Genomic DNA, 27,675 nt, shown 5'->3' on the forward strand with positions numbered 1-27,675 from the left:
CACTGATCCACCAGCAGTCTTCAGTTGTCCCCCTAGACACTGATCCACCAGCAGTCTTCAGTTGTCCCCCTAGACACTGATCCACCAGCAGTCTTCAGTTGTCCCCCCTAATGGTTGAATTTGTGGAGGGCCATCATAGCAGATGTGTCATTGTGAACACACACCATCAGATGGTGCCATGACACTAAAGCTGGCCTCTGGTCCTCGAGGACTCCCAACAGTACACATTTTTATTGTAACCCTAGACAAGCACACCTGATTCAACTTGTCAATTAATCATCAAGTCCTCAGTGAGATGTGTCTGAGGGCTACAACGAAACTGTGTACTGTTTTTCGGGGTACTTGAGAAACAGGGTTGGGAAACATTGGTCCAAAATAGTATAGAAAAAAGGGTGCCGTTTCAGACATAATCGAACACATTGGATCCCAGTCGGCCTTCATGCAGTTAGCATCCCAACCCTGACATGGCACTTCTGAAGGAGCTAGTATGCCCTCAAATATAGCAACAGTATTAGAAAAGTTGAAAATTAATCAACAAATGGCCATGACATAGGCTGCAGTAGGCTTTTTCATGCTTGTCTGAATTGTAAAATCGTCAGTTGGCCACTTATGGCAGCTGTTGCTATGGTGACATGCCACGTCTGCATCAGTTTTCTTTTGCTTTGAGGCAAACCAAGCTCTCTTCTTCAGTTTGAACACAAATAGCCTACATGCGTACACACACAGCTGCCTGTCTGATTGTATTAGTGTGTAGAGCAGCATGTTCGACTACAGCCAAGTCTAGCCTCACTTTAATACAGACACAGGAGGCTGTGGATGGTGAGTGGGTGTGTACAGGATCTGCTGAAAGCTGGGCAGACTTCAATCGAGTAGAACCAACCACATGTAGAGATCAGGCATACACACACACACACACACACACACACACACACACACACACACACACACACGTGGGTCAGTAGCACTGCTCAATGCAACATGAGTCCTGGGGCTGGACATGACATGGGTCGGCTTGTTACGGGTTTGCTTGGGTTAGAACAAAGCACGTGCTAACACACTGGCACACACTTTGGGCTCGGGACAAAGTTCCTCCTGTGTTCTCTGCATTACACTGCTATCCCAACCCTCGGCGGGAGGTTGAAGTGTCATATTGAGACTCGTGTGCTTGTCTGCCGTGTGTGTTTTTTGTCTCAACTGTGTGTGATTGATAGATTGGTCTGATGGTTTGAAAGGGAGGGAGAGAAAGGCTGTGGGTGGGAGCGAGAGAGGGGGAGGGAGTGAGCGAGAGTCAGAGGTGGAGTGTTATACGAGGGTCTCTGAACCACTGTAATCTGATTTAAGCTGCTTATAGAAGAGGGGAGAGAGAGAGACCGGGATGCTGAAAGAGATGCAAAGTGAGATTGGATGCACAATTACACTGACTAAATCAGTGCACTTGGACTTCAAAATGTAATGTTTTTCTGATCGCTCTGTTGGGAACCTTGTTGTCCAGTGATAGTGGTTTTGGGAGATCTATGGAGCGATGCTGGGAGGTTGACTGCTAGGACTAAGTGGAGACTGTGGCTAGTTGACTGCTTTGGACTGGCAATGTGCTGTGGCTTTCATTCTCTCTGCTGGTTCAATCAGGGATGTTACCTGTGTGCTGGGAAGATGATCTGAATCAAACTCTTGTTCTTGCTCCTTGGGCGGATGAAAACCTTCATCCCTTAAACCTATAGCCTTTTCTGACTTAAGTCACTGGGATGATTTATTGAAACTTTGACCTTTTTATTCCCTGATCGGAATGATGGATTTGAACTTTGATGGACTTTTGGTGGACTCTAACCCATGACTTCTATGTTAACCCCTGACATGCTGATAGTGTGGTGGTGTTCAGCCCTCCTGACCTACGTGTCCCTCTACCTCTCCCTGTCCTTCCTGCGTAGCTTGTTAGCTTCCAACAGAAAAGGGCTAAAGGGGACGGTCAAGTCGCGCAGAAAAAGACGCAGAAGAGGAAGGGCCCGTCTCCAACGCAGAATGACGGCCCAGCGCAAGGTCGCCCCCTAGGGATGGACCTCCAGACAGACGGCAGCGCCACACAGCAGGACGACATGTGTAACAATGAGGTGAGCCTCTGGCTGAATGAATGAAAGGAATGTAAATATCCACACTGTTGCATAGGCTGACTCTATAGTTTAATGCAGCATTTCGATCATAAGGTCTTTGTCAGATTTGATTGTATGCCAATCCCAACTCTATGAGCATGTATCTCTCTGTGGGTCAGAACATGTCATTTGTTTCTCTGTGGAGTGAAAACGATTCAGGAGACCGATTGGCTACGGTGTCTGACCCATATGTCTCAACGTATGGATGTCAACTCAGCAGCCTCCTATGCTTTAGCAACCCCCACACACACAGGGTAAAAATGGGTCACTAAACACAAAGATGCTTCTGGCGGTTGGTTGTCATAGCAACATGAATGTGATTACTGTCAACTCTATGTACAGGCTTTAAAGGGGAAGTCCATCTAATTTCATGGAAATAACAAAGCAAGTCATCTATTGAGTTTGTTCAAATGTAACCCTTAAGGAACCACAACGTTCTGGTGAGACAGATCCGAGCCAACTTCCAGAGTTCCAGGGGCACTTGGAGCAACACCATCCCCAGGAGGGAAGCAGTGTCCTGGGCGAGCAGGCGTTCGGTGGGCAGCCTGTGGAGATGGAGGTTGTGGGAGACGAGGTCCTAGTGGTTCACACTGGAAGAGATCAACTCAAGGTACTTAACCATACATACATACAGTTTATTTAATAAGGCCTGAGGAGGTGTGGTATATGGCCAATATACCACGGCTAAGGATACAGTGCCTGGATACAGTTCTTAGCTGTGGTATATTGGCCATATACCACAAACCCCCAAGGTGCCTTATTATAAACTGGTTACTAACATAATTAGACCAGTAAAACATTTTTTAAATATTTTATTGTCATACACATGGTATACGGTCTGATATACCACGTCTTTCAGACAATCAACATTCAGTCTTTGTCTATAAATTAGGAAATATGGAAAGCTTTTCCTATTGTAGAGGATGGATGGGAGAGAAACGGCTTGAATTATATTTCCATTATTGCTGGAGAAATGACATAATCATGTTATATGGGTTAAAAATGGGTTAGACGTGTGTTCATATGCATGCCCTGCAACAAAGGTTACACACTTCACTCGTGTGTTGTACCTCGTTTCCCTCCGCCAGGAAACAGTAGGTATATTCTTAACTTTATGGTTAGATGCACTTGTTTGACACACACCACCCACAAACACACACATACACACCACACACACACTACTCCTAATTGGGTTGTTTTTTCTCGTTTGGATTCATTTGTTCTCATGCTTTTTACCCATAAGAACCCGGGGCTGATAGAGTGCCTTCAGAAAGTATTCAAACCCCTTGAGTTATTCCACATTTTGTTACAGCTTCAATTAAAAATGGATTAAATAGATTATTTTTCTCGCCCATCTAAACACAAATAACCCATAATGACAAAGTGAAAACATGTTTTTTAGAAATGTTAGCACATTTGTTGAAAATTAATTAGATTAATATCTCATTTACATAAGTATTCACACCCCTGAGTGGTTGTTTGCCATTGCTAGAAAACCATTTTCAAGTCTTGCCATAGATTCTCAAGCAGATTTAAGTCAAAACTGTCACTCGGGAACATTCACTGTTTTATTGGTAAGCTACTCCAGTGTAGATTTGGCCTTGTGTTTTCGGTTATTGTCCTGTTGAAAGGTGAATTCGTATCCCAGGGTGTCTGGTAGAAAGCAGACTGAACCAGGTTTTCCTCTAGGATTTTGTATCAGCTGATGTACGAAGGGCTATATAAATACATTTGATTTGATTTGAAAACCTCCTTGGTCATTGTGGTTGAATCTGTGCTTGTAATTCACTACTCATCTGAGGGACCTTAGAGTTAATTATGTGTGGGGCACAGAGATGAGGTAGTCATTTAACAAATAATGTTCAACACATTGCACACAGTGAGTCAATGCGAGTTGTTAAACAAATCTTTACTCCTGAACTAATTTAGGCTTGTCATAACAAAATGGTTGCATACTTATTGACTCAAGACATTTCAGCTTTTCATTTGGAAAATTTTAGAAAAACATAATTCCACTTTGACTTTGGGGTATTGCGTGTAGGCCAGTGATGACAAATCTTAATATAATCCATTTTAAATTCAGGCTGTAACACACCAACAATGTCTAGTGAATACTTTCTGAAGGTACATCTTTCTCTGTGCTCTCTCCCTCCCCAATTACCCTCTCTCTCTCTGCTCAGTCTTCCTCCCTCCCCAATTTCCCTCTCTCTCTGCTCAGTCTTCCTCCCTCCCCAATTTCCCTCTCTCTGCGCAGTCTTCCTCCCTCCCCAATTTCCCTCTCTCTCTGCTCAGTCTTCCTCCCTCCCCAATGTCCCTCTCTCTCTGCTCAGTCTCCCTCCCTCCCCAATTCCCCTCTCTCTCTGCTCAGTCTCCCTCCCTCCCCAATTTCCCTCTCTCTCTGATCAGTCTCCCTCCCACCCCAATTTCCCTCTCTCTGATCAGTCTCCCTCCCTTCCTCCCTCCCCAATTTCCCTCTCTCTCTGATCAGTCTCCCTCCCTCTCCAATTTCCCTCTCTCTCTGATCAGTCTCCCTCCCCAATTTCCCTCTCTCTCTGATCAGTCTCCCTCCCTTCCTCCCTCCCCAATTTCCCTCTCTCTCTGATCAGTCTCCCTCCCTCCCCAATTTCCCTCTCTCTGATCAGTCTCCCTCCCTCCCCAATTTCCCTCTCTCTGATCAGTCTCCCTCCCTCTCCAATTTCCCTCTCTCTCTGATCAGTCTCCCTCCCCAATTTCCCTCTCTCTCTGATCAGTCTCCCTCCCACCCCAATTTCCCTCTCTCTGATCAGTCTCCCTCCCTTCCTCCCTCCCCAATTTCCCTCTCTCTGATCAGTCTCCCTCTCCCTCTGCTCTCTCTCTCCATCTCTGCCTGTTCCTCTCTCTCTGTTATACTTTGCATTCCCCTTGCAATCAAATATTTGCCATTTAGCAGCCACTTTTAATCCAAAGTGATCAGAATAAAATGTAATAAAGTAAGATGTTAAGAATAAAATGTGTGTTTGTCTGTGTGCGTGTGTCTGACTCTGGTCTCTCTCTCTCTGCAGCAGTTACAGGCAGCAGTAGAGAAGCGTAATGAGATCATTAGCAGACTGAGCTGTAACCTGCAGGAGGCGCTGAAGAGCAGAGACCAGGTACAGCAGGAGGCCTTCTCCCTCACTGGACAGATACAGGCCCTGAAGATGCAGCTACAGCAGGTACACACACACACACACACACACACACACACACCCACACACACTTCAAAAAGTCTAAAAACATTAGGTTTTTTTACTGCTAATAATGAAGTAGTGAATGTAAGCTCTTCAATGTCCCTGTTTTCTTTTCCAGACCTCTCAGTTCTTTCGATCCAGGACACAAGGGGGCTCTGAGCTCTCCCTAGCCCAGTGGAAGGCCTCCCAGCCTGACCACAGCTCCTACGACCTCACCTCACTTCCCAACCACCTAGAGGTCCCAGTAACAGAACCAGGGGAGCAAATACGCACACTCCGAATGGGACATGAACAGACCGGAGCTGGGTGTGAGAGCCTAGAACAATGTATTGATCCTGAGATGGATGCACAGATACACACATTGAGGAGAGAGCTGCTAGAGGAGAGGGAGTTAAACCAGCTCATGCTTTCCCAACTAGAAGAGGAGAGGACAGGGAGGGAGGAGGAGAGGAGAGAGATCCACCAGTACAAGGAGGAGAAGGAGGTGTTGAATAGGGAATTGCAGGAGCTAAGGAGGAGACTGGAGGAGGAGGTGAGGGAGAGAAGGAACGAGAGGGAGGATGAGCGAGAGATCAGGGAAAGACAGGAAGATGAGAAGAGGAGACTTGGAGAGGAGGTGCAGAGAGTCAGACAGCTGTTGGGGGAGAGAGGGAGAACAAGGGAGGAGTTGGGATTCAAGGCTTCTAAAGACAAACTGAACCAGGCAAAGGCCAGTGTGGATGAAGAGGGTGGAGAGGGGGAGGAGGAGAGAGAGGAGTGCCTTCTGGACTTGTCCCTCCCCACTGATGGCACCCCGCTGTTGGAGCGCTACCTGTCCTCGGCCCTCCCCTCAAACTCATGCTGGGCCAATGAAAGTCTGGAGGCGTGCAGCCTTCTGGAAGAGCACAACATTCTGGACAACTCTGGCAACTACAGGTTAGAGGGACATTACTGTGTGTGTGTTTTTCCCTTATGGTGGATTTTCCCCCCATACGAATTACATCTCCTAATCTCTCTCCTTTCAGTCCTCTCATCCCTCTCTGCCTCCATCCCATCACAGGTTTGAGCTGGACAGTGATATCGTCAGTGGTGGTGACCAATCCCAGCTGTCCTTTTCGCAGGAAGAACAAACTCACTTTCCCGTCCCACCATCCACTGCACGGTCCCCCGACCCTGAGAACGAAACCTTGCCCTCTTTCGCCTCCCAGTGGCAGAACAACCCCCTCTCTGTCTCACGAGACGCCAGCGAGACCTCTGAGAGACTCAGTGAGACGTCAGAGAGTCAGGAGATCTCAGACCTGGGCAAGGAGCTGCTCATCCAGCAGTGTGGAGACCTCAGGGAGGAGGTGGCTCTGAGGGAGAGGGAGAAGGAGGTGGTGATGGAGGAGTTGAGGAGGAGTGCTGAGGATCTGGAGGAGGCCAGGGCCAGGTGAGTGTGTTATAGTGTGTGCCTGTCTACCATACCTTTATGTGTTAGAACTTACAGCTCATGTTCATCGTGTGTGTAGGTGGGCCCAGGTCTCTGAGGAGCTGCAGGAGGCGCACTGGGAGCTTGAGGAGGAGCGGGAGAAGAGGAGGCGAGCTGAGGAGGAGGTCAGCCTGAAAACACACGAGGAGGACAATCTGAAGAACAGACTCTGCACCTTATTGGAGGAGAGAGAGAAAGATATGGAGAGTCTCATCTCCTCCCCTTTCCTAGAGAAGGAGGGAGGTACCCTCCTCCCCAGCCAGGAGCGAGTGATGGAACAGCTAAAAGAGGAAAAATCTCTCCTCCTCTCTCGTCTAAAACAGCAGGAAGAGCTGCTCTCCTCTGTCCGGTTGGAGAAAGGAAGCAACAAGGAGAAAGAGGGGGAGCTGAGGGAGGTGGAGGAAGAGAAGAGTGTTCTCCTCACAAGGTTGAGGCAGCAGGAGCAGCTGGTCTCCTCTCTGCAGGAGGTGAAACAGGCGGGAGACTCTGTCTCCTCTGAAGTCCATGCTCTGTTTGGACGACAGCTACAGTCACTACAGGTAGTTCGGAGCTTTCTTCTTCCTTCCTCATTTCTTTTCACTTTTTCCTCTCTTCCTCCCTCTCCTCCCCTCTTCCTTCCCTCCCTCTCTTTCTTTTGTTTCTACTTTTTCTCACTTGCTCAATTCACTATCTTCCACTAGCTAATCCTGGTGTTTTTTTTTCTCTCTCTCTCTCTCTAATTGGTTTGATTGGTTCTAATTGGGTCCAAGCTAATAACCTCTCCTCTCCAGACCCATCGTGACCAGCTTCTAGCCCTGCTGGAAGAAACTAAATCCAGGCACAAAACCACCACTGCCCTCCTAGGTCAGAAAACCCTGGAGCTCGACACTGCTCAGAAAGAGATGCACAGAGTCCAGAAGGAGGCGGAGTCAGCGAGGCAGGAGGTGGAGGAGAGGGAGAGGAGGATAGAGCAGACGGAGAGGGAGAAAACAGAGGTAGAGTCTGAGTTGCTGTGTCTGAGACAGAACCTGTGTAACCTGGAGGAGGTGCAGGCCCAGGGAGTGAGGGAGAGGGAGGAGGGCAGAAGGAGAGAGGAGGAGATGGACAGAACCATGCGGAGAATGGAGAAGGTGATGGCGGAGGAGCTGGAGGAGTTCCAGAGACAGCTCCGAGACAAGGAGGAAGAGGTGAGGAGGGTGGTTGTGATGAGGATGAAGATGATGATTAGACTATGATATGTTTGGACCTGTTCAGGAAGTACTGAACAGACATGATATCTCTTTTTCAGGTGGAGGAGGAGCGGGAGAAGTGGGAGGAGGAGAGGCAGGAGAAGGACAAGGAGGTGCAGGGGGTGAGACGCCTGCTGGAGGAGCAGCGAAGGGAGAGGGAGCAGGAGGTGAAAGCGCTCCTGGAGCAGCAGATGCGGTCTGTGGAGGAGGCCACAGAGAGACTGAGAAAATCTCACAGTGAGGACGTGCAGGAGCTGCAGGAGAAACACCAGGAGGAGGTGTCTGAGCTGAGCGGCCGTCTGGAGAGAGAGCTGTGTGAGCAGAGACACAGTCTGGAGGAGGAGCAGAAGAGACAGATCAGCCTTATCAAACAGGTACACACTGCAACAACAACAACCTATTCACATACCTGTGTGCTGCTCGTCATCTCTCCCCCCCCCTCTTTCTCTCTCTCTCTTGTTTTCTGTCTCCAGGTGAACGAGAGAGAACACCAGAGGATGCTGTCGGAGATGATGTCACAGCAGAGGGAGGAGCTTAGCCATTTGAAGGCAGAGCTATCAGGGGACCAGAGGGAGAGCATGGAGGCAGCCCACCAAGCAGAACTACTACAGATACAGGTACACACGCAACCACCCCTACCAGGTTTTCTGTTAGCCAGTTTTTATTAAACTGGAGCTGGCCAGTTGTCCCCAAAAATAAATAATAATCATTGCAAATTTTTTTATTTTTAATGTAAATACATTTGACCGGTCATGCTTATTGGTCTACAGGTTAATTTGCATAATTTAGTAGAATTGCGTTAGCGCGTGTGTATTTTCGTTGGTCGTTATGTTTATCACACGCACAGCATACAGATACAGAACCTAATATGAGCGGAAAATCTGTCAGTGGCGAGAGCTGCTGCTACAAGTCCTCAAACAGCTCATTCCTTCCTGCTGGAGTGAAACATGCTTTTTTAATAACAATATAATAGCAATTCTAAATGAAATTTTGTGTTTGAAAAAATGTTTCGATGGCCACAATTTAAAAAGAGCTACGATTGACCTCATTGCTACAAAAAAAAAGTCACTTAGCCTGCTGGTTGTATGAATTTGGGATCTATCATCCCACAACTGTCCCAGAGTCTGTTTGCTATCGTCTATTTCTTTCTCCCACAGAACGACTAGGTGAACAATAGATTATCTTAACTCTTTTATGGGGAAGATTGACATACGCTAGTGATTTTGCTGTTCGTTACACTTGTTAGCTTGTTAGCTGAGGAAAAGTAATTGTGGCAGGTAATCTAACATCTCTAAAGTGCGCATCAGTTTTTAGTAAGGATGCGTGTTGTTGCATCAAGTTGCATGTTCTGTTAAAGCTGCAATATGTCACTTTTTGGGAGACCTGAGAAAATTCACATAGAAATGTGTTAGAGATCTGTCATTGTCATTGAAAGCAAGTCTAAGAAGTGGTAGAACTGTTTTTATGTGCTGTATTTCTATGCTTCCCATTATGATATTTCACCGTGGTTTAGATGGTACAATGACTCTCTACACTTTACTTGCTTTGCTACATCAACTGAAATTAAGCCAGCTATTTGAATTTTAGCAACCAGGAAATGGCAGGAGCGATCTTTAAAATGAATAACCATAATGTAAATGTGTTTTCTGTCATTCTGAGCCCCGTGAGTGGATGCCTTAATCAGGTTACACACCCAATGCATATGGGTCCGGTAAATTTCTCAAATGTCCGTTAAATTACAATGCTTTCTTCAAATATCCGGCTTCACATTTTCCTAATGGAAACCCTGCCCCCTACCTACCTCTCTCTTTTATCTATCGCGCTATAGAGCCAACAGGCCCTGGAGCTGGAGGCGCTGCGTCTGAGCCTGACCAACCACCAAACGACCCAGCTAGAGCTCTCCCAGACCAACCTGCAGCGGGAGCGGGAGGCCTCTCTAAGCGAGCTCCAGGCTTCCCTCAGGGAGAAGTGGGCCCAGGAGAGGGCCGTGCTGCAGGCCAGACAGCAGTTTGAGGTGGAGAGGCTGAGAGCTGAGAGTGAGGAGAGGATCCAGCGAGAGCAGCAGGAGTATCACAGGAACATGGGTGAGGATGATGGTAGTAGAATAGGGCCTTCTCACTCAGATGCTCCAATGCATAGCTCTGTTTAATAAATGGACCTTCATCTGACCTGATTGAGTTGGTGTGTGTGTGTGTAGATGCTCTGAGGCAGGAGTGTGAGAGTCGTCTCTCCCAGGAGAGAGCGTCCATGGAGGAGCGGCAGGCTGCAGAAATAGTGGCCTTGAGATCCCGGTGGCAGCAGGAGTCAGAGAAGGCCCAGTCAGAGCTCCAGACACAGCTGTCAGAGGCTCGGGTATCACACTCTACCCAGGCAGCCTTCACCCAGACTGGGGCAGAGCTGTCTGAGGCCCGGGCTAGCCTGGAGGAGCTCCAGAGGCTGGAGGGGGAGCTGAGCCAGGCCTGGACCGAGAGGGACGCTGCTGCCCGTGAGTCAATTAATAAGTGTTGTTGATGTTGTAAGGACGTTATAAACACGTGGTAAGGATGTTATGAATGTGTTACTGCTACTCTCCAGGTGCAGTGGAAGATCTGGTGTCCAGACATCAAGTGGTGCTGCAGGAGAGAGAGGAACAAACACGGCAGCTACAGCAGGAGGTGAACACACACACACTTCTGTTTCTGAGATTTGCTTTATGCTTTGGATAGTGCCTTTCCTAAACTCTCTCTCCTTCCTCTAGGTGTGTCGTCTGCATGGAGAGCAGTTGACTCTGAGACAGACTTGTGACCAGGAGGTCTCTCAGCTCTGGGCTCAGCTAGACAACATGAGGACCAGCCGCCAGGAACTGGGAGGTGAGTACACACACACACACACACACACACACACACACACACACACTCTGGACCTATGCTAGAACATAATTCGTCAAGAAGTACAAATTGGTTTGATTGGTCAACCAACAGAATTTCAGATACCTTGTCTTTTTCCATCTCTCTCTTTTCCCCTCGCCTCTCTCTCCAGAGTTGAAGGAGCAGCTGCTAGCTCGTTCGTCGCGGGTGGATGACATCGAGCGTCTGAAGGCTGAGTTTAACGTGCAGAGGCGGGAGATCAATGAGCAGAATGAGGTTGAGCTGGAAAACCTGAGGAGGTACACACACACCTATGCTGCTGAATGTGCTCTCCTACACACACCAATGTAAACCCATGCAAGTGAACACACACTTACAACCCATTAATGTGTACCTGGTCAGGTACTTTGAGCAGCGTCTGCGAGTAGCAGAGGAGAGCTACCGGGAGGAGATAGCCCTGCTGCAGCTGAGACTGGTGGAGGGAGCCCTGGAGGACTCTGTACTCAAGACCCAGGATGCTAGGTATGCTAATGCTAGAGGCCTCGCTCGGGCTAATCTGCCCACCAGCTGCCAATTACACACAATCTATAAGCCTGGGCCAGTGGTGGGCCATGTTACTGACCGCTGTCGTGTGTGTAGTTTCCTGTCTGAAGGGAGAGGGGAGGAGGAGAAGATCGATGTTCTGGCTGAGATCACACTGAAACTGGAGAAACACCAGGAGGCGTTTGACCAGCTGCGTGTCCAGTTGGAGGAGAGACACACTCAGGAACTGTCTAACCTACGGTCCTCTATGGCCCTGTCCTACAGAGAGGAGCTGCTACAGGTACACACACCAGGGTTTTACGGTTAACCTGTAAGGTCAATTTATTGATTGAATACAGGCATTTTGGGGCCGTATGCATTTTGAAAATATACTGTTTGAAACTACACATTATGAGGCCTTACCTTGCTTCAAAGTAGCATAGCCAAAATCCAACCAAATGTGCAGGCAATTATTTTATATATGCCATTTGAACCAGTAGCCTATTTCTCTTATGTTCTATTGGTTTTCAGATCAACTTTCATTGTCCAGTAGCCAAAGGCACAATCCTAGTCATATTACCAACCCATGATAGTTGTTGCATCTTTAGATCTCCCCCTTTTCTACATTTCTAACAGATATTTTCATCTCTTGAAATCGGTGGCATGTGAAGTACCCTTTTGACAAGTGTTTTCCGCTAACTGCATTATGGAATGAACATTCACACGTAGCCTACTGCCTTGTGTGCATTGCTGCTCTTAGAATGTAAAGAAATAATAGTGGACATGTGGACAGTGATTCTAACATATTCAAAGTGTCCATCGGAATTCGTTAAGGACAAAAGCCATTGCATCCTCGAGTCTAAATGGGATTTCTGGAATTCAGAGCACTGTGGGTGGATGCCCTAATCAGGTTACACACCCAATGCATATTGGTCCGGCAAATGCAATAAATGTCCGGCGCTACATTTTCCTAACAGAAACCACACACACACACACACACAGAGGAGCAGTCTCACCTATGATCCAGCATGATCAGGCCTTGTCTTTCCTTCACGATTTTGTTTTCTCTCTAGGTGCGCTCAGACCTGACTGATCGTTACTATGGCGACCTGCAGGAGCTGAAGACTCGCCACGCCCTCGAGATGGAACAACTCCGCGCTAGACTGTCAGACAGCCATGTCAGAGGTATACGGACTCTCGTTCTCACACACACACATTGGAATATTCTTCAACATATAAAAATATTTTCTCTTTCCCTCAATTTATAATTTTCCTCTTCCACACAGAGCTGACGAGGGTGCGTCTGGAGGCTGCCAGACAGGTGGAGGTAAGAATGATGATAGTGAATGAATTAGATTCTGTAAATCGAAGTGAGTCGAAGTTCTGTTAAGTTTCCAGTGGGAGTAGGATTGCTAATGTGATGTGAACAGGTGGAGGTGGAGCATAGGATGTGGTGTCACTCTGAGGAGCTGCAGACCAGAACGACCATGATCCAGAACTTGGAGACACGACTGGCTGCCCTGGCAGACACACACAACATGGAGCTACGCTCACACACTATGAAGGTACACTCACACGTACACTGAAAATACACATTTTACATTTAAGTCATTTAGCAGACGCTCTTATCCAGAGCGACTTACAAATTGGTGAATTCACCTTCTGACATCCAGTGGAACAGCCACTTTACAATAGTGCATCTAAATCATTAAGGGGGGGGGGGGGGGGGTGAGAAGGATTACTTACACACACACACAGCAAGTACATGCATACATAATTGTGTGAGTATGTGTGACAACGTAATGAGTGTTGCCACATGTTGACCTGGAATGACCGGATGTTGACCTGGATGTTTTTAGCTGAAGCAGAGCTTTGCTGAGGAGCTGGTTGTGAAACTAGCAGAGGAACATAAGGAGGAGAGGGAGCGAGTGATGGAGAAGATGACCCTGAGGAGAGAGGAGGAGGTGCAGAGGCTCAGACAGGAGCTCCAGGAGGAGGGGGAGGCACGGGTCTCTGCCCTGAGAGAAGCGCTGGAGAGAGGGATGGCGGAGGAAAGGAGCGCTCTGGAGAAAGGGATTGAGGAGGCGAGAGCGGCGCTCAGGAGTCTACAAGCCTCACTGGACAACGACCTGAGTAAGTACATGAAAAGGTTTCATGTAGTTCAACCTCCCTTATTTCACTGTCACTTCTGCATGGTCTTTGCCCTTCGTCTCACATGTCTCTCCCCCAGACCCCCAGGCGGTGGCAGTGAGACAGAGACTAGAGGCCCAGTACGAAGCTGAGCTGACCAGGGCCAAGTCCACCATGGCTGCTGAGGTCAAGGAGCTGACTGCTCTACTTCAGGAGCAGGGAGACCAGAGGCTATGCCAAGCCCAGGACAGGTGAGACCTGGCTGGGGTAAAACACCCAGAGAGACTAGGGGAGTCTGGAGGTTAATACAGTGCGTTTCATGTAATACCAGAGATTCTCACTAGCTAGTGAACGTTTTCCCCATAGTAAACGAATGCATTCACAGAGAGTTAACACTCTATCTGTCCTTTCATCTTGAAATGACCTGTTCTGCATGTGTGTAGGTTCCAGGAGGAGAGGGAGAAGTTGGAGCAGCGTCTGGCCCAGCAGGGTGAGGTTTCTCTGGGGGAGCTGAGGGAGGAACACATGACCGCCATGGAACTCCTGAAAACCACGCTACTGACCAACCACACGAAGGACATGGACACGCTACGAACCAATCACAAAGCAGAACTGGACTCCTTGTTGGCCAATCACAAGGCTGATCTCAAAGCAATGGCAACAGAGATCGCAACAAAACACAAGGAGCTTGTTGTCTTGGAAACCAGCCTTGAATCAAAACGCAAGTCAGAGCTCGATCACCTGGAGGCAGTCCTACAGGAAACCAATCAGGCTCAGCTAGAGGCACAGGAGGCAGAGTTAGAACATAGGCATCAGGAAGAGAGGGAGGAGCTGGAGAAGAGGATGCTGGGTAATATGGACACACTGGAGACCACATACCTGAGGGAGATCCAGGTGAGAACATACACACACACACACAGTTTTAAATCTTGTATATCTATATTCTACATTTCACATCTATTTTATCTTAATGTTCTCATATCTCAGACTCTGCGTGATCAGAAGTCTGCGCTTGAGGCGGAGCATAAGCAGGAAGTGGAGCGTGAAAGGTCAAGGCTTAACCAGGAAGTGGAGCGTGATGGGTTGGAGCAGCAGTCCGTCAGGGAGGAGCTGAGGAAGGAGTTGGCTCAGCTTCACATGGAGAAGTTTAGCGCCATGGCAACGGAGCTCAGCCACACCCACCAGGTGAGATAACAAAGTGGTCATTTGAAGTCAAGAAAATATGCAAATTCGCCACAGTAAAAAATATATAAAAAATCTGTCTTGTATATTCATGAGACAATTCTGATGTTCTCTCATTCTTGCTCAATCTCTCGCTCTGTCAGAATGAGTTGACAATCCAGAAAGAGGCCTTAGAAGCTGAACACCACACGGCTCTGGAGGCCCTCAGGAAAAAGGTACTCATCCCTCCATCTCTTGGCTGGTCTATCCATTAATCTGAGCATCCGTCCATCCATTCAGTTGTTTGATCTGGTTGTGTCTGTCTCCAGGTCTTGGAGTTGGCGCAACAGCACTGCACTGCCTTAGAGGAGCTCACGTGCACCTACACCTCAGAGACACAGCAACTCAACACACAGCACCAGCAGCAGCTTCAGGTCTGACACACTTACACACCATCCCAGAACATCCCATTCCTCTTGTCAGTAGTCTTATAAAAGTGAAGGGATTACGCTCTCACTGTGCTTCCACACACTATTAGATGAGGGGTCAATGTGTGTGTGTTTGTGTAGGAGCTAAAGAGTGCGTCTGTGAGAGAGCTACAGGCGTGTCGCCGGGAGCTGGAGGAGGAGTCGTCACGGCAACGGCTGCACTTCCTGGAAGAGGTTGAGCTTCTGAAGGCCCAAGCAGAGGAGAGACTTGAGCAGAAGACCAGCCAACTCAAGGTGAGAGGAGGAGAGATATGGAGAGAGGGATGACAGGTGGAGGGAGGGTAATGAACTTGCTGTCTGATAGGCTAGAGGAAATATTCATCGTATGGCTTGAAGCCACCAAATCCTTTCATACAAATACTATACAAATACCTAGGGCAGAGGGCGACTAAGAGGAAGAGCGAGGGTGGGGGAAAACGGCGTGAGGTCTTCATCAGCCTTAAATATTCATGAACTATACAGGAACATATGTAACAGTGGTGGGTGTCTTTTAGGATACATTTGGGTTGAACGCATTCAGTTGTGCATCTGACTAGTTATCCACTTTCCCTGTCTTGATGTCACAGTAGTCTGCCATCGTGCTCTTTGTGTCGATCACTGAGAGAAACTGAATTCGGACAGATTGCATTATATAATGGGGCTGGATTTTGGAGGTTTGTCTCTCTCTTTCTGTGTGTGTGTGTGTACACCCCAGCAAGACTAGGGTTAGCCCATGCCTGGCCAGTGTCCCATGAGATTTACACAACCATCATAATCCTTTCTTCATATAGGACAGTGTGTTTTTCACATCAGTATTTCTGTGGGTGTGTTGCTGCCACGTGAACAGTGGCTAAATGGGATGGATTTGAGCCTTTGATCCTCTGATGCAGAAGGTTTTATTTTGTACACTTAACAAAAAAAATGCATTTGTGCTGAGCGTTAGCTAGCAGTCTGTTAGTCAGTCAGTCTGAATCAGCTTGTGAGTTTTTGGTTGTAGGGAGAGCTGTTAGAGCTGTTACCCAATATCCTTGGCGTGAGTTTTAGAACAAGTTCTAGAACAGAAGTGCTGGCAGTTTGGACAGCATTACCAGCATCTCTTTCCTCTGAAGGCGGAGTTTGAGGAGCAGAAGGAGGCGGAGCTAGCAGAACAGAGGCAGAGCTTCAGTTCTGAGCACGAGCAGAAGGAACAAAGCTACGCCGACAAGATGAGCCAGCTCACTACACAACTGCTACAGCTGGACACTGTGGTGTCACAGGTAACCCACACCACACACACTGGAGTAATTGAGCGCGTCAAATATGACTGGAGCGCCGAGCGAGATTCCCAGCGGCTGGAGAGTCGGCCTTCTTGCCCGCTCCAACTTCACTCCAGTAGCACTTACTTCAGGAGCTCAGGGCATGCCCGGCCCAGCATGCACTTGTAGTCTACTTGTGTGCTGCTATAGCCCCTTGCTTTAGCTACTGTCTGTTTGCTGAATATTTTCATAAAGAAACTGATAAAACACACAGGTGCAAAATCGAGGTGACTTCCAAAGTAGAGGAGCAATAGAGATGATGTAACGTTAGTGTCCACAACTAAAAAGTCATTGTACAACCTGAGACAGCATAACGGTATACTCACTACGTGCACATGCTAAAATAATAAAGTAGGTGGGTAGATATCGAAATGTCATTGTAGCAACAAAGAAATCGGACCTTTTTAAACGTCCCATTAATCATACCATCGACCGTAATTGATTTTGGCCCAATATGCCTGGTATATTCCCACGTTTAAGGAGCTTTGTTTTGATTGGGTTATTTTGCCTAAAAACCTTCAGGCCTACCTATATAAAAGTAAAAACAAGCCTGCATCCCCAGAGGATATTCTCTGCTGCTGACCTGCTCTTCAGACACCATCGTATGAGCCTGAAGCCACAGACTGGCCAAACTCTAAAAATGAAGGCACTAATAAGTCATTATTTAATTTGTATTTTATTTTATGTAAGTCACAGCCTATTTGCACAGTTTCTAGACCATAATGATTTAATACACTTTGTCCCTGCCAGCCTATTGTGCCGCACTAGCAATGTATTTCTTTGTAGGCTATTGGCTTGAAATAATATAAATAATATAGCCTAAATAATTCATTTCCATTCCTTCTTAGACTCCATTTGTCTCCTGACCTATTTAGTGTTTATATGTTTAACATGACATGTAGCCTATTTGAAATTGAGTGCTTCTTATATTCACCTTTTCATGTTTATTATAATACTTTTCATTCAAATAATATGGTTTGGTTTCAATACTTCAAAACCAAATGGTAGGTCCATGTAGTCAGAAAAATAGATGGGTGTTGGTTAAATAGGTATTTTAATGAAGGGAGCAAGAGCTGTTTTTTCCCTGTGAGCGGTAGGAAAGGACATGGTGCACCGGAGTGTTTTTAGTGGTAGGAAAGGACATGGTGCACCAGAGTGTTTTTAGTGGTAGGAAAGGACATGGTGCACCAGAGTGTTTTTAGTGGTAGGAAAGGACATGGTGCACCAGAGTGTTTTTAGTGGTAGGAAAGGACATGGTGCACCAGAGTGTTTTTAGTGGTAGGAAAGGACATGGTGCACCAGAGTGTTTTTAGTGGTAGGAAAGGACATGGTGCACCAGAGTGTTTTTAGTGGTAGGAAAGGACATGGTGCACCAGAGTGTTTTTAGTGGTAGGAAAGGACATGGTGCACCAGAGTGTTTTTAGTGGTAGGAAAGGACATGGTGCACCAGAGTGTTTTTAGTGGTGGGAAAGGACATGGTGCACCAGAGTGTTTTTAGTGGTAGGAAAGGACATGGTGCACCAGAGTGTTTTTAGTGGTAGGAAAGGACATGGTGCACCAGTGTGAGCGACTTGCGGGATTTCCAACCAGTCAACCTCCACTCACATACTCTGACACACACACCACACACTGTTAGTAGGAAATGAATTATGTGGGCAAGACCAGACGAGCCCAACTATCCACAGACCGAGGGAGGGGGGCACAAAGGGAGAAAGAGGGGAGAGAAAACAGGAAAATGAGAGAGTATGGGGTAGGAGATAGTGATATATATGTAAGAGTAAAGGAGAAAGAGAGGGAAGAGGATGATTGTGGTGGGAGACTTGCAGGAGGAGAATAAAAAGAGTAGGATGTTGTTTTTCATCACTCTTAATGTCTAGAAACAGTCACAGCCCAGTGGCTCTCCTAAAGGGATTATCTTCTTCATTAATCTCAATACTAATCCCGTGTGTTTTCTGTCCTTCATGCACACACTCTGCTGGCTGGATGTAAATCTCTAATCTCTCATCATGCATAATGGCATTTCAGTTACATGCACATTTGTCCATTTGTTTATTCAAAAATGATTTTCATTCATCCATCCATTCCACCCAGTATGTTCATCATGGCAGAGTTCCCATGCTAACTATGACCGACAGTTCTGCCTCCTATCCAACCTTATTCACAGAGACCATCCGTTCTATGCTAATGCTGTTTTAGACCCCCCTACCCCCAGGGGTGTGGGTGTGTTTGTTTCCATAGTGTTTGTTTCCATGGATCAGGTAGTGTGGGGTTTTTGTGCTACAATAACCCCCCCCCTTTAATCTTAAGGGATATAGGTGGGGGGGAACTGTTGCTAAGGCAACCAGTGTTGGTTGTTAGACAGAGGGAGGGAAGGAGGGAGAAAGAGAGGGAAGAAATTGTAAGAGAACGAGCGAGACTGCCGAAGACGTGGCGAGAGGAGCCAAGTTAAAGCTTTGGGAAGGAGAGGTAAAGGGATTCAGAGGGAGAGGGAAGAAATGGGAGGTAAAGGGAGGGAGGGAGTTCAGATTTCGACTCACTCCCACTCAAAGTTGGTGTTGAGGCAGAGAGCTGCTGCCTGCCCGGCTCGCAGGATTACACCATCTTTTGTGTTTGTGTAGCTCTACGTTTTTGTGTGAGTGCTTCCTGGAGGCTAAACAGGCAAATCTCAAACTAATGGTGACTGAAAATGGAGACTGTCCATTTCACTTTCTCTGATTGGGCATTACAAGACACATGGTTTTGCTTTTGGTCCTGTTATGTAAAGGGAGTGTGTTGTTGTATGCAACTGTCGTATCTATGACAGGGAGGACAATTCTTTGATCACATCTAGTCATGACTGGTTTCCTGTCTCTGGTTTCTCTGCTCTCTGGCTCTCAGCTGCGAGCGGAGGTGTGTAGTCTACAGGGGGAGTTGGAGGGGAAGAGGTCAGAGATGGAGACCCTGGATACACTCCTCCAACGGCGAGAACGAGAGAGTCAGGAGGGAGGCAACCTCCTCAACATGCTTACTGAGGACCTACACACTGCCAAGGAGGAGAGGTGAGGCTGTCTGGATGAATGTAGGCCTGACAATGATCAGCTAGTGTGTAGGCTTCATTTTTTATTTTTTTTATCCTCCAAGTTGTTGTTTTTTTTTTTAATTTAGTGATTTTGTTGGTTTTGTCTCACTTTGACCTGTGACCCCTAGGCAGTCTCTCCAGTCAGCTAATGAGAGGCTGAGGAAGGTTCTGGTTGAGGTGGTTTTGAGCACCATGGCAATGGAGGAGCTAATTGGCCGCCGGGTCAACGCCTGTGTCGGGGTCAAAGGTCATGATCAGGGTGAGAGTCCAGGAGAGGGAACAACCAATCAGGAGACAGGTGGGTGCAATCTAACAACTGGACCTGAGTCCTTGATACATTTATGACAGGAAGTGAACAAGTACACACTTGGGAAGAAAGGGCTGATAACTGTGTAATACCTGACCGGTCTCCTCTCTCTCCACTAGGTGTCTCTGTAGCAGACATGTCGACCGGCGATCTGGATCTCTCTCAGCGTGTGTGTGAGAGCCTCCTACTGGCAGAGTCCCAAACAAACTCTGGAGGGGAGGAAGCAGCCCTGGGAGAGGAGGCAGCCCTGGGAGCCTGCAGCCAACTACGCCACTCTGTGGACACACTCCTGGAGCTCCTCACACGCGCGAACACACAGGTAACACACACACACACACACACACACACTAGCTTGTCGGCATGCAGTGAACGCTTGAGAGGTTCGTGGGGGGTCTACACAACATTCTATGCATTGAATTTGCATGAAGCTCAGCCACTGATCTTTGCGTTCATCTGTCTCTGTCGGTCTCTCTCGTTCTCTCCTTTTTGGTCTCTAGTTGGAGGAGTCTTGTTCTGTCCATCTGTCTCTAGAGGAGAGATTTTCCCAGGGCCGTTCAGACTCCTCCCAGATGCTGCTCCAACACCAGCTCGTATTGGATCAGCTGGACCAGGAAGCTGGGCTAAAGAGCAAGCTCCAGCTGGAGCTCCACAAGGCCGAGGGTCAGTGGAGATACTGTGCGTCTCCATGTGTTTTTAGAATCTTTGTTTGTAAAAAGTATGATATTCATGTATCTGTGTGTGTATCCTGTTTTTGTGTGTGTAGGTCTGTTGGAGGGCTATGTGGCTGAGAAGGCAACTCTGGAAGAATCTCTACAACAAAAGGAGGCTCAGGAAGAACGGCTTGTTGAGGAGCTAGAGGGCCTCCGGGCGCAGCTGCACCAAATGGATGGCCTCACGGCGGAGTTGGAGGGGCTCCGGGCGCAGCTGCACCAGAAGGAAGGCCTCACCTCAGAGCTAGAGAACCTCCGGGTGCAGCTGCAGGAGCTCAGCGAGGAGCACAGTCTCCTCCAGCGCCAGAAGGTTCATCTCACCGCCGGACTGGAAGAGAGAGAAAAGGGTGAGGGGAGGTGATAGATGAGAGAAATTGTGGTTTAAGCTTAACTGGGATTGATTATGTTGCGTATGTTTTGTGTACACGTTAAGTCCTATTCTTAGTTGTCTGCTCTCCCTGTAGGGTCCTGTCAGAGTATAGAGGGGGACACAGGTTTGTCGCTCAGAGTCCTGTGTGTGTCTGTGTGTTTTCAAAAACTGCCCCGTCTCAGACCGAGGCCAGTTGGGGACTAGTGTGTGAGTTGATTTATGCAGTATGTTTTTTAGTGTGGTTGTATTTGTTTGCTATGACTTGTGGACAAGTTTTTATTTTCTTTTTCTGACCAATTCTATACTTCCCCTTATCTATAGGAAGTGCATGTTTGGAAGGATTGTGTGTGTCATTGTGGATTTTTTGAAAATTTGTGTGTGCATGTCTGTTCCTAACTGTGTGTGTGTGTGTGTGTGTGGTGTGTGTGTGTGTGAAGGCCTCCTGGTTGAGGCAGATCGTCTGGGCCAGGAGAGGCTGTGTGTGCAGCGGCAGGCGGAGAAAGACCGCAGCTCACTGTCTCTGCGCCTCAGGGCTCTGGAGACCGAGCTAGAAGAACGGGAGAACCAGGGCCTGACGGCGGAGCAGCAGCACAGGGCTCAATCAGAAGACCTCCTGCAGCGCGTCCAGGCCCTCGAGAAACAGCTCAAACACGACAGGCAGTTTATAGACGTAAGTGTCACGCTGTGGGGAAATGTATGGATGTGTAACACACTTGCACACACTCAAGTTTATCTCTGTGTGTCTCCAGGAGCAGGCAGTGGAGCGGGAGCATGAGAGAGATGAGTTCCAACAGGAGATCAGAAGTCTGGAGGCTCAGCTCAGACAGCCAGCCAGACACTCTGCTGGGACCAGCAAGGGCCAGCGGGTAAGATACGCACACACACGCGCATCCTTACCTTAGTGTATTGGCACGTGTTAAGTCTTTAATACTGTAGTGTTTAGTCAAGACAATATCTGATGTTGAGTCATTATAGATATTGAATGGACCTGAATGGACCTGTTGCTGACTGTTTGTGTTTTGTGTTTTATTTCATGGAATGCTCTAGATTGAGGACTTGGTTCTGCAGGTGTGGAATCTCACCAGTGACTCCTATAGCGACACCTCGACTCTTCTGCATGCCCCCACCGTGTGTGTGTGTGTGTGTGTGTGTGTGTGTGTGTGTGTGTGTGTGTGTTGTGATAACACCTGCGTGATTAACTTACATAATCCTTGAAGACACATCTGCCGTTAGTGCCGCTCCGTCACTCTGCTTTTCATCTCTCCCCCTTTCCTCCATCTCGCTCCCTCCTTTCCCTTCCCTTCCATCCCTCTGTGCTGTGTGTTGCTGCTCTGTCGCATGGCTTCAGTTGTTGTCGTGGCTTCAGACCCAGAATGGCTTTAGTAAACCCGTCGTACAGCTTAACATGGGAAACCCCATAGTGACCCGGCAACTGGAGCCCTCGAAACCAACATTCCTCCCCTGTGTTTCTTTCTCAGGTGGAGAGCCTTCAAGCTCTCATCAGGGACAAGACAGAAGACCACACCTGCCTGCTGGCAGCCAATCAACAGGTCCAGCTTGAGGTTGCTGAGCGCAATGAGGAGATTGACAAGCTGGCTGGGCGAATTAGGGAGCTGGAACAGGCGTTGCTGAGCAGCTCAGAGAGCAGCAGAGCTGTCAGTCAACTGGAGCAGGAGCTGCACAGAGCTCGGCAGAGAGAAGAGGAGCTCACACAGGTAACTCTCTCACTCACACACACCTACACACACCTTCACACACACACTAAATGACTCTCTCCCTCCAGGATAAGGAGTCATTGCAGCAGCAGCAGTTGTCAAATCGTCTCCAGATTTCAGCCCTGCAGTCTAAACTGGACGAGACCCGTCACCGTTACCGTGACAACAACGCTAACACCCCCGACCCCATCCAGCTTCTCCGAGACACGTTGGACACCGCACAGCAAGACCTGCTGGACAAGGAGCAACAGGTGTGTTTCCAACCTCAACACCTGCTTTAGTGAAAGGCCTAACAGAGCTTAACTGCTACCTGCTGCTAGTGTATCGAGATCTTTGGCCAGAGAAGATTAGTTTGCTTGGTTGGATTAATTTGTTAACTTGTGTGTGTGTGTGTGTGTTCTAGGTGTGTGTGTTGGTTGGTCAAATGGAGGAGACTCAGAGAGACCTGACCATAAAAGAGGCGGAGTTAAAACACCTCACTCTCCAGCTGGAGCTCCTGACCAATCAGAACACGGATACCATCACCCAGCTTCACGACCAAGTCGCTTCTCTCAAAGTGGGTCTGCTACAGTTTTCAGTCATGTTAGTACTCTCTAATGCCAAGAATGTGTTCTACTGTGTTCTAAATCTCCCCCCGTGTCTGTTTAGGAGACAGTTTCAGCCCTTACCTTTCGCCTGGAGGAGAGAGAGATGGGAGAGGAGGAGAGTCTCCCATCTGCTCTGTTAGAGGAGAAGAATGAGGAGATAGACCACCTGACCCAGGAGATACACAAGCTAGAACTGGAGCTGGAGACAGCCAGGGACATCACGGTACACAGACACCCACCCATACACACACACACCTCCATAATCCAGCCCCGTTATATAATGACATAATCTCTCAGAATTCAAAGTAATGTGACCTCTATGTAGTACACACTACACACACACACACACACACACACACAATGGAACTCATTATTTTTGCCTGAACTGGAAGCCATTCTCCCGGTCTCTCTACAGGCCTTCCAGACAGAACTTGAAGACGTCCGCTCCCAGGTGGAGCACCTCCGCTGTGACATCATCAGGGTGCGTCAGGACAAGCAGGAAGAGGAGGAGCGGCTTCACGAGGTCATCAGCACACTACAGGCCGAGCTAAACACCCTTTGCCCCGCCTACCACGAGGTCAGCGACCTATCACAAGAGGGCGACAGTGTTAACCCTTCACCTGCTCCCAGCCCGGAACCTGCCAAGTACCCCCAACCAGAGAGAGTGGGAGGAGGAGCGAGAGGAGGTGAGGGCAACAGTCTTAAGCAGGAGATGCGTCTCCTCCATTCCTCCTCTTCCCGTTCTCTCCGTTCCTGTGTGGAGGCCCTGCAGGGGCAGCTGGAGGTGACGGTGGGAGAGAAGGAGGCGATGGAGAGACTGCTGCTCTCTCAGGAGGAAGAGTATAGAGGACAGGGGGAGGAGATGGGAAGGTGGCTCAGGGAAGAGAGGGAGAGAGGGGGAGAGGTAAAGAGAGAACTCAATCTAAAAGAGGCAGAGCTTGAACAGGTGAGAGCCAGGATAGAAGGGCTGGAGGAGGAGAGGGATGCAGCTGTGGAGGAGAGCGGTCGCTGGCAGGCTCTTGCCCAGGAGGCAAACTCCCTGCGAGGGGAGAAAACTCGGCTAGACTCCCTGGTCCTGGAGCTAAAATCAAGGGTTGAAGAGCGGGAGAAGGAGACTGAAGCCCTGCTACAGACCGTGGTGGCTGTCGAGACGGCGAAGGCAGAACTTTCGTCAGAACGCGAGGCCTTGCGGAAGAGGGAGTGCCGACTCCAAGAGGAAATAGAACGCCTCCAGCAGGAAGTGACGTCTCAGAGGGCCTGCCTCCAGGAAGTCAGCCGTCAGCTAGAGGAGAGGCGATCCAACCAGGAGGAGGCTCAGAAGGAAGTGCTGGTAAGTGGCTGGCCAATCAGATTGACTCAACATGTGGCATCAATTTAAACACATTTCTTTCTAGCCATGTAGGAGTGGTGATGTATTAGTTATTTGCAGATTTAGTTGGTAGATTGACACAGAAAAGATACCTTTTCTGCTTTGAAAGTCTGCCTTTGATGTTTTCATTCAAACTTGAGTAATCCATTCCATTTAGCCTCTCTAAGCCGAACTTGCAACACTAAATAACTTTCACTATTTAGGTATTTTCCGGTGTGAGCTCCCTCTACCACAGCTGGCTATGGTTAGAGGGAGAGAGTGAATGAGAGATTGAGTCTTTGGAGAACAAGCATCTGCTAAATGGTATATTTATAGCAGGGGAGAGACTAAGAAATGGCGTAAGAGAGAGAGCGAAACTACGAGATGTTGATGTGTTGGCACCTAACAGAAGAGTGTTACTCACAGAGGAAGTGACCTCATCAGAAAGAGGAAGTCAGGAGTGGTCAGAAAACAGTTCCGTGTTGTGAAGTTCTTGCACACTGGCAATAATATTTACTTTCTTTCTGAACATGGAGTATAGTTTTCTTGCCATGTGTTCTGGAATGGGAGTTTCCAAGCACAATTTTAAACACTCTTGGTGAACAGTTTGCTATAGATTTGTGTTTGGGAAAATAATGATGGTGTTGAGTAGAGTTACTCGCTCAGTGTTATGCACTGTATTTTCAGTGTGGGTAGGAAGGGTAAGGGATTTGTGTTGGTGTGTGTTTTGCACATGTTTCTTGTGTAGTCTTCAAGGTTTTTAATGCGGTTCTTGAATGAATCAAAGCCCTGGATAACAGATTGTAAGAAAGATTTTGTGCAAAGTAGACGGATTACATATTTGATGGTGCTGTTGATATTGATCATTCTGATGCTGATGATGAAGGCTGTTCTCTTACAGACATGTGCTGAGGAGACTCTGGCGAAGGCTGACGCTGCCCTGAGACAGAGGGAGGAGGAGCTACAGAGACTAGGGGCGGAGCATCAAGCCCTGGGGGCAGAGTTAGCAGCTGTGAAGGAGGGTCTTTGCTCCAGCACAGAGAGAGCTGAGAAACTACTGGAGGAGGGACAGGTACGGACAGGCGTGTGCATTTAAACTAAACATTTTTTTGAAAGGACTGTAATTAACACTGTATTCTCTGATTATTTCACTCACCTGTCAATCAGACCAAAGACCGGGCCCTGGCTGACCTGGAAACCAATAACCAGCATCTGAAGGCGGAGCTCCGGGCCCTACAGGAAGACCTGGCCGTGCAGGAAGAGGAGCTGGCCTATCAGCAAGGAGAACTGCTGCAGCTCAGACAGACCTGCAACCCGCACAGCAGACAGACACACTCATTGAAGGGTGAGTACACATTCAAACTGCTACACAGACAATGGTGTTTCTCTGAGTGCAGAGCTGTTGGATGACCGTGATCATCTTCCTCCTCCAGACGTCACACCCAGAGGATTCCAGGACGGTGTGTCTCACAACGGGTCCCTGAGTTCTCCTGAGGTTCTCCGTCGACTGGACTGTTCTGAGGAGAGAACCAGAGAGGACAGGTTCCACCCCTCTGTTCTCCACGGTTCTAGACTGTCTGACCTCAGTGCTTTAAACAGCACAGGCCTGGAGCTCCAGGCTAAAGCCTCCCCCAGGGGACAGCAAGACCAGCCCTGTCCAGGGACAATCAGCCCAGAGCTGGGCACACACAGCACCCACTCCCCTGGGTCCATCTCTGCCTCAGACAACCTCTCCATGTTGGACTCAATGGACGCTGACAAGGTAGGTGGAAAAAGGGTTGAGAAAGTGTCCACATACACCACACAAACACGCACACACATTAAACCTCTCTCACCTGTCAGGTGCATGAGCTGGAAGCCCTGGACCTGACGGCCCCTCGCTCATCTCTTGGCTCCGCCTCTTCTCTGTCCGCAACGGAGTGGGCCAGTGATGGATATGGCAGCAGTAAGTCTGTTTGTCTGTCATTTTGTTGGTCTTGACTTTATATCTGTGTTCATTTGTCTAAACTCTCTCCCTTCTCTCGCTCTCTGTGTCTGTCGTGTAGATGTCAGTTCAGAGCTCGGTGTAAGACTCAAGGTAGAGTTGGAGCAGACAGAGAGGCTGGATGCTCAGTTCTTGGAGTACCTGCGTTGTCGAGGCATGAACCCCGCAACCAACACACACACAGACAGCGCCGCCGGGAGTATGAGCTACAGCGACGAACTGTTGTCTCCTGAACTACAGGTATGAACACAAAAACACACACACACACACCTTAAATGTTACAAATGAACCCTATACCAAACTGTGTGTGTGTTTCCAGGGTCTGTTGAAGAGAGTGTACCAGGAGAGCTGCAGGGTTCTCGCCCTCTCCCAGCGTAACGCCCCCTCTAACCACCTCTCATTGGACCAGACGATCTGTCAGTTAGACTCTAAAGCTCCTCCAATGTGTTGGGAGCAGGAGAAGAGGGCGTTACAGCAAACTGTCATCGCTCTGAGAGAACTGCTCTGTAGGATGGCACAGAGACCGGTGAGTGTGTGTGTGTGTGTGAGATCTGTGCTTAACTTCTGCATGTGTGCATACTGACCTTCATGTGTGTTTTAACAGGAGAACTCTGTGGATGCTGGTTGGAGCAGGGGGCTGCAGGCTGCAGTAAGGGGTGTGTTTGACTGTGAGAGGGCAGGGCTTCGCTCTGAGCTGCAGGCTTTTCTCTCCTCCCACCCTGAGATAGACTCCACCCACCTCCTCCGTCAGCTGGAAACACTGCTACAGAGACAGGTGTGTGTTTACGTGAGCGTGTTTGGAGCGGTCTCCACTAAGGAAGTCCTGTATACTGTAAAAAAAAAATACAAAAAAACCTGCATTGTATCTGCTTAGCTTAATTGAGGGTTAAAAAAATATATCTTGCTTTCCCTCATCTTTCCAGGAGGAGCAGCAGCGTGTTGTGGTGGAGCATCTGCTCTCTGCAGACAGACAAGCTCTGCAGCTGCAGCACTCTCAGTGGGAGGAGTCATCTAAAGGGGAGGTGTTATCCAGGCTGAGGGCAGAACTAGAGGAGAACAGAGAACGACTTAACTCCTCCCACAGCACCCAGCAGGAACTACAAAACGAGATCCGCAATCTCCGGTATGCATACACACATATTATTGAATGCACACACACACACGTAAATA

General features: G+C 48.3%; 1 protein-coding gene across 6 annotated transcripts in view; it reads left to right on the plus strand.

Moving 5' to 3' along the window:
* The window catches only part of LOC135542641 (pericentrin-like), a 33,223-nt gene that overhangs the window by 1,706 nt on the left and 3,842 nt on the right, over positions 1 to 27,675 (plus strand). For 2 of the 6 annotated variants that reach the window (XM_064969746.1, XM_064969750.1), the window contains 49 exons: positions 1,926 to 2,105; positions 2,569 to 2,754; positions 5,186 to 5,335; positions 5,469 to 6,265; positions 6,390 to 6,758; positions 6,838 to 7,336; positions 7,547 to 7,963; positions 8,065 to 8,379; positions 8,479 to 8,622; positions 9,834 to 10,089; positions 10,203 to 10,490; positions 10,580 to 10,659; positions 10,743 to 10,854; positions 11,024 to 11,150; positions 11,254 to 11,373; positions 11,491 to 11,674; positions 12,447 to 12,558; positions 12,660 to 12,700; positions 12,804 to 12,938; positions 13,233 to 13,506; positions 13,604 to 13,754; positions 13,947 to 14,397; positions 14,491 to 14,688; positions 14,829 to 14,900; positions 14,994 to 15,098; positions 15,234 to 15,386; positions 16,241 to 16,387; positions 19,304 to 19,464; positions 19,613 to 19,782; positions 19,911 to 20,110; positions 20,289 to 20,451; positions 20,555 to 20,848; positions 20,966 to 20,995; positions 21,309 to 21,541; positions 21,621 to 21,737; positions 21,919 to 21,939; positions 22,350 to 22,586; positions 22,655 to 22,837; positions 22,990 to 23,142; positions 23,235 to 23,396; positions 23,589 to 24,503; positions 25,423 to 25,593; positions 25,689 to 25,866; positions 25,955 to 26,283; positions 26,364 to 26,466; positions 26,567 to 26,745; positions 26,825 to 27,031; positions 27,110 to 27,280; positions 27,429 to 27,628. In XM_064969746.1, the coding sequence (XP_064825818.1) occupies positions 1,926 to 2,105; positions 2,569 to 2,754; positions 5,186 to 5,335; positions 5,469 to 6,265; positions 6,390 to 6,758; positions 6,838 to 7,336; positions 7,547 to 7,963; positions 8,065 to 8,379; positions 8,479 to 8,622; positions 9,834 to 10,089; positions 10,203 to 10,490; positions 10,580 to 10,659; positions 10,743 to 10,854; positions 11,024 to 11,150; positions 11,254 to 11,373; positions 11,491 to 11,674; positions 12,447 to 12,558; positions 12,660 to 12,700; positions 12,804 to 12,938; positions 13,233 to 13,506; positions 13,604 to 13,754; positions 13,947 to 14,397; positions 14,491 to 14,688; positions 14,829 to 14,900; positions 14,994 to 15,098; positions 15,234 to 15,386; positions 16,241 to 16,387; positions 19,304 to 19,464; positions 19,613 to 19,782; positions 19,911 to 20,110; positions 20,289 to 20,451; positions 20,555 to 20,848; positions 20,966 to 20,995; positions 21,309 to 21,541; positions 21,621 to 21,737; positions 21,919 to 21,939; positions 22,350 to 22,586; positions 22,655 to 22,837; positions 22,990 to 23,142; positions 23,235 to 23,396; positions 23,589 to 24,503; positions 25,423 to 25,593; positions 25,689 to 25,866; positions 25,955 to 26,283; positions 26,364 to 26,466; positions 26,567 to 26,745; positions 26,825 to 27,031; positions 27,110 to 27,280; positions 27,429 to 27,628 (10,640 nt within the window). The remainder of the gene's footprint in view (positions 1 to 1,925; positions 2,106 to 2,568; positions 2,755 to 5,185; positions 5,336 to 5,468; positions 6,266 to 6,389; positions 6,759 to 6,837; positions 7,337 to 7,546; positions 7,964 to 8,064; positions 8,380 to 8,478; positions 8,623 to 9,833; positions 10,090 to 10,202; positions 10,491 to 10,579; positions 10,660 to 10,742; positions 10,855 to 11,023; positions 11,151 to 11,253; positions 11,374 to 11,490; positions 11,675 to 12,446; positions 12,559 to 12,659; positions 12,701 to 12,803; positions 12,939 to 13,232; positions 13,507 to 13,603; positions 13,755 to 13,946; positions 14,398 to 14,490; positions 14,689 to 14,828; positions 14,901 to 14,993; positions 15,099 to 15,233; positions 15,387 to 16,240; positions 16,388 to 19,303; positions 19,465 to 19,612; positions 19,783 to 19,910; positions 20,111 to 20,288; positions 20,452 to 20,554; positions 20,849 to 20,965; positions 20,996 to 21,308; positions 21,542 to 21,620; positions 21,738 to 21,918; positions 21,940 to 22,349; positions 22,587 to 22,654; positions 22,838 to 22,989; positions 23,143 to 23,234; positions 23,397 to 23,588; positions 24,504 to 25,422; positions 25,594 to 25,688; positions 25,867 to 25,954; positions 26,284 to 26,363; positions 26,467 to 26,566; positions 26,746 to 26,824; positions 27,032 to 27,109; positions 27,281 to 27,428; positions 27,629 to 27,675) is intronic. The other 4 variants (XM_064969747.1, XM_064969752.1, XM_064969748.1 and 1 more) reach the window with 3 other exon arrangements.

The sequence above is a fragment of the Oncorhynchus masou genome, chromosome 6 (assembly GCF_036934945.1).
Source record: "Oncorhynchus masou masou isolate Uvic2021 chromosome 6, UVic_Omas_1.1, whole genome shotgun sequence".
Lineage (NCBI taxonomy): Eukaryota > Metazoa > Chordata > Actinopteri > Salmoniformes > Salmonidae > Oncorhynchus > Oncorhynchus masou.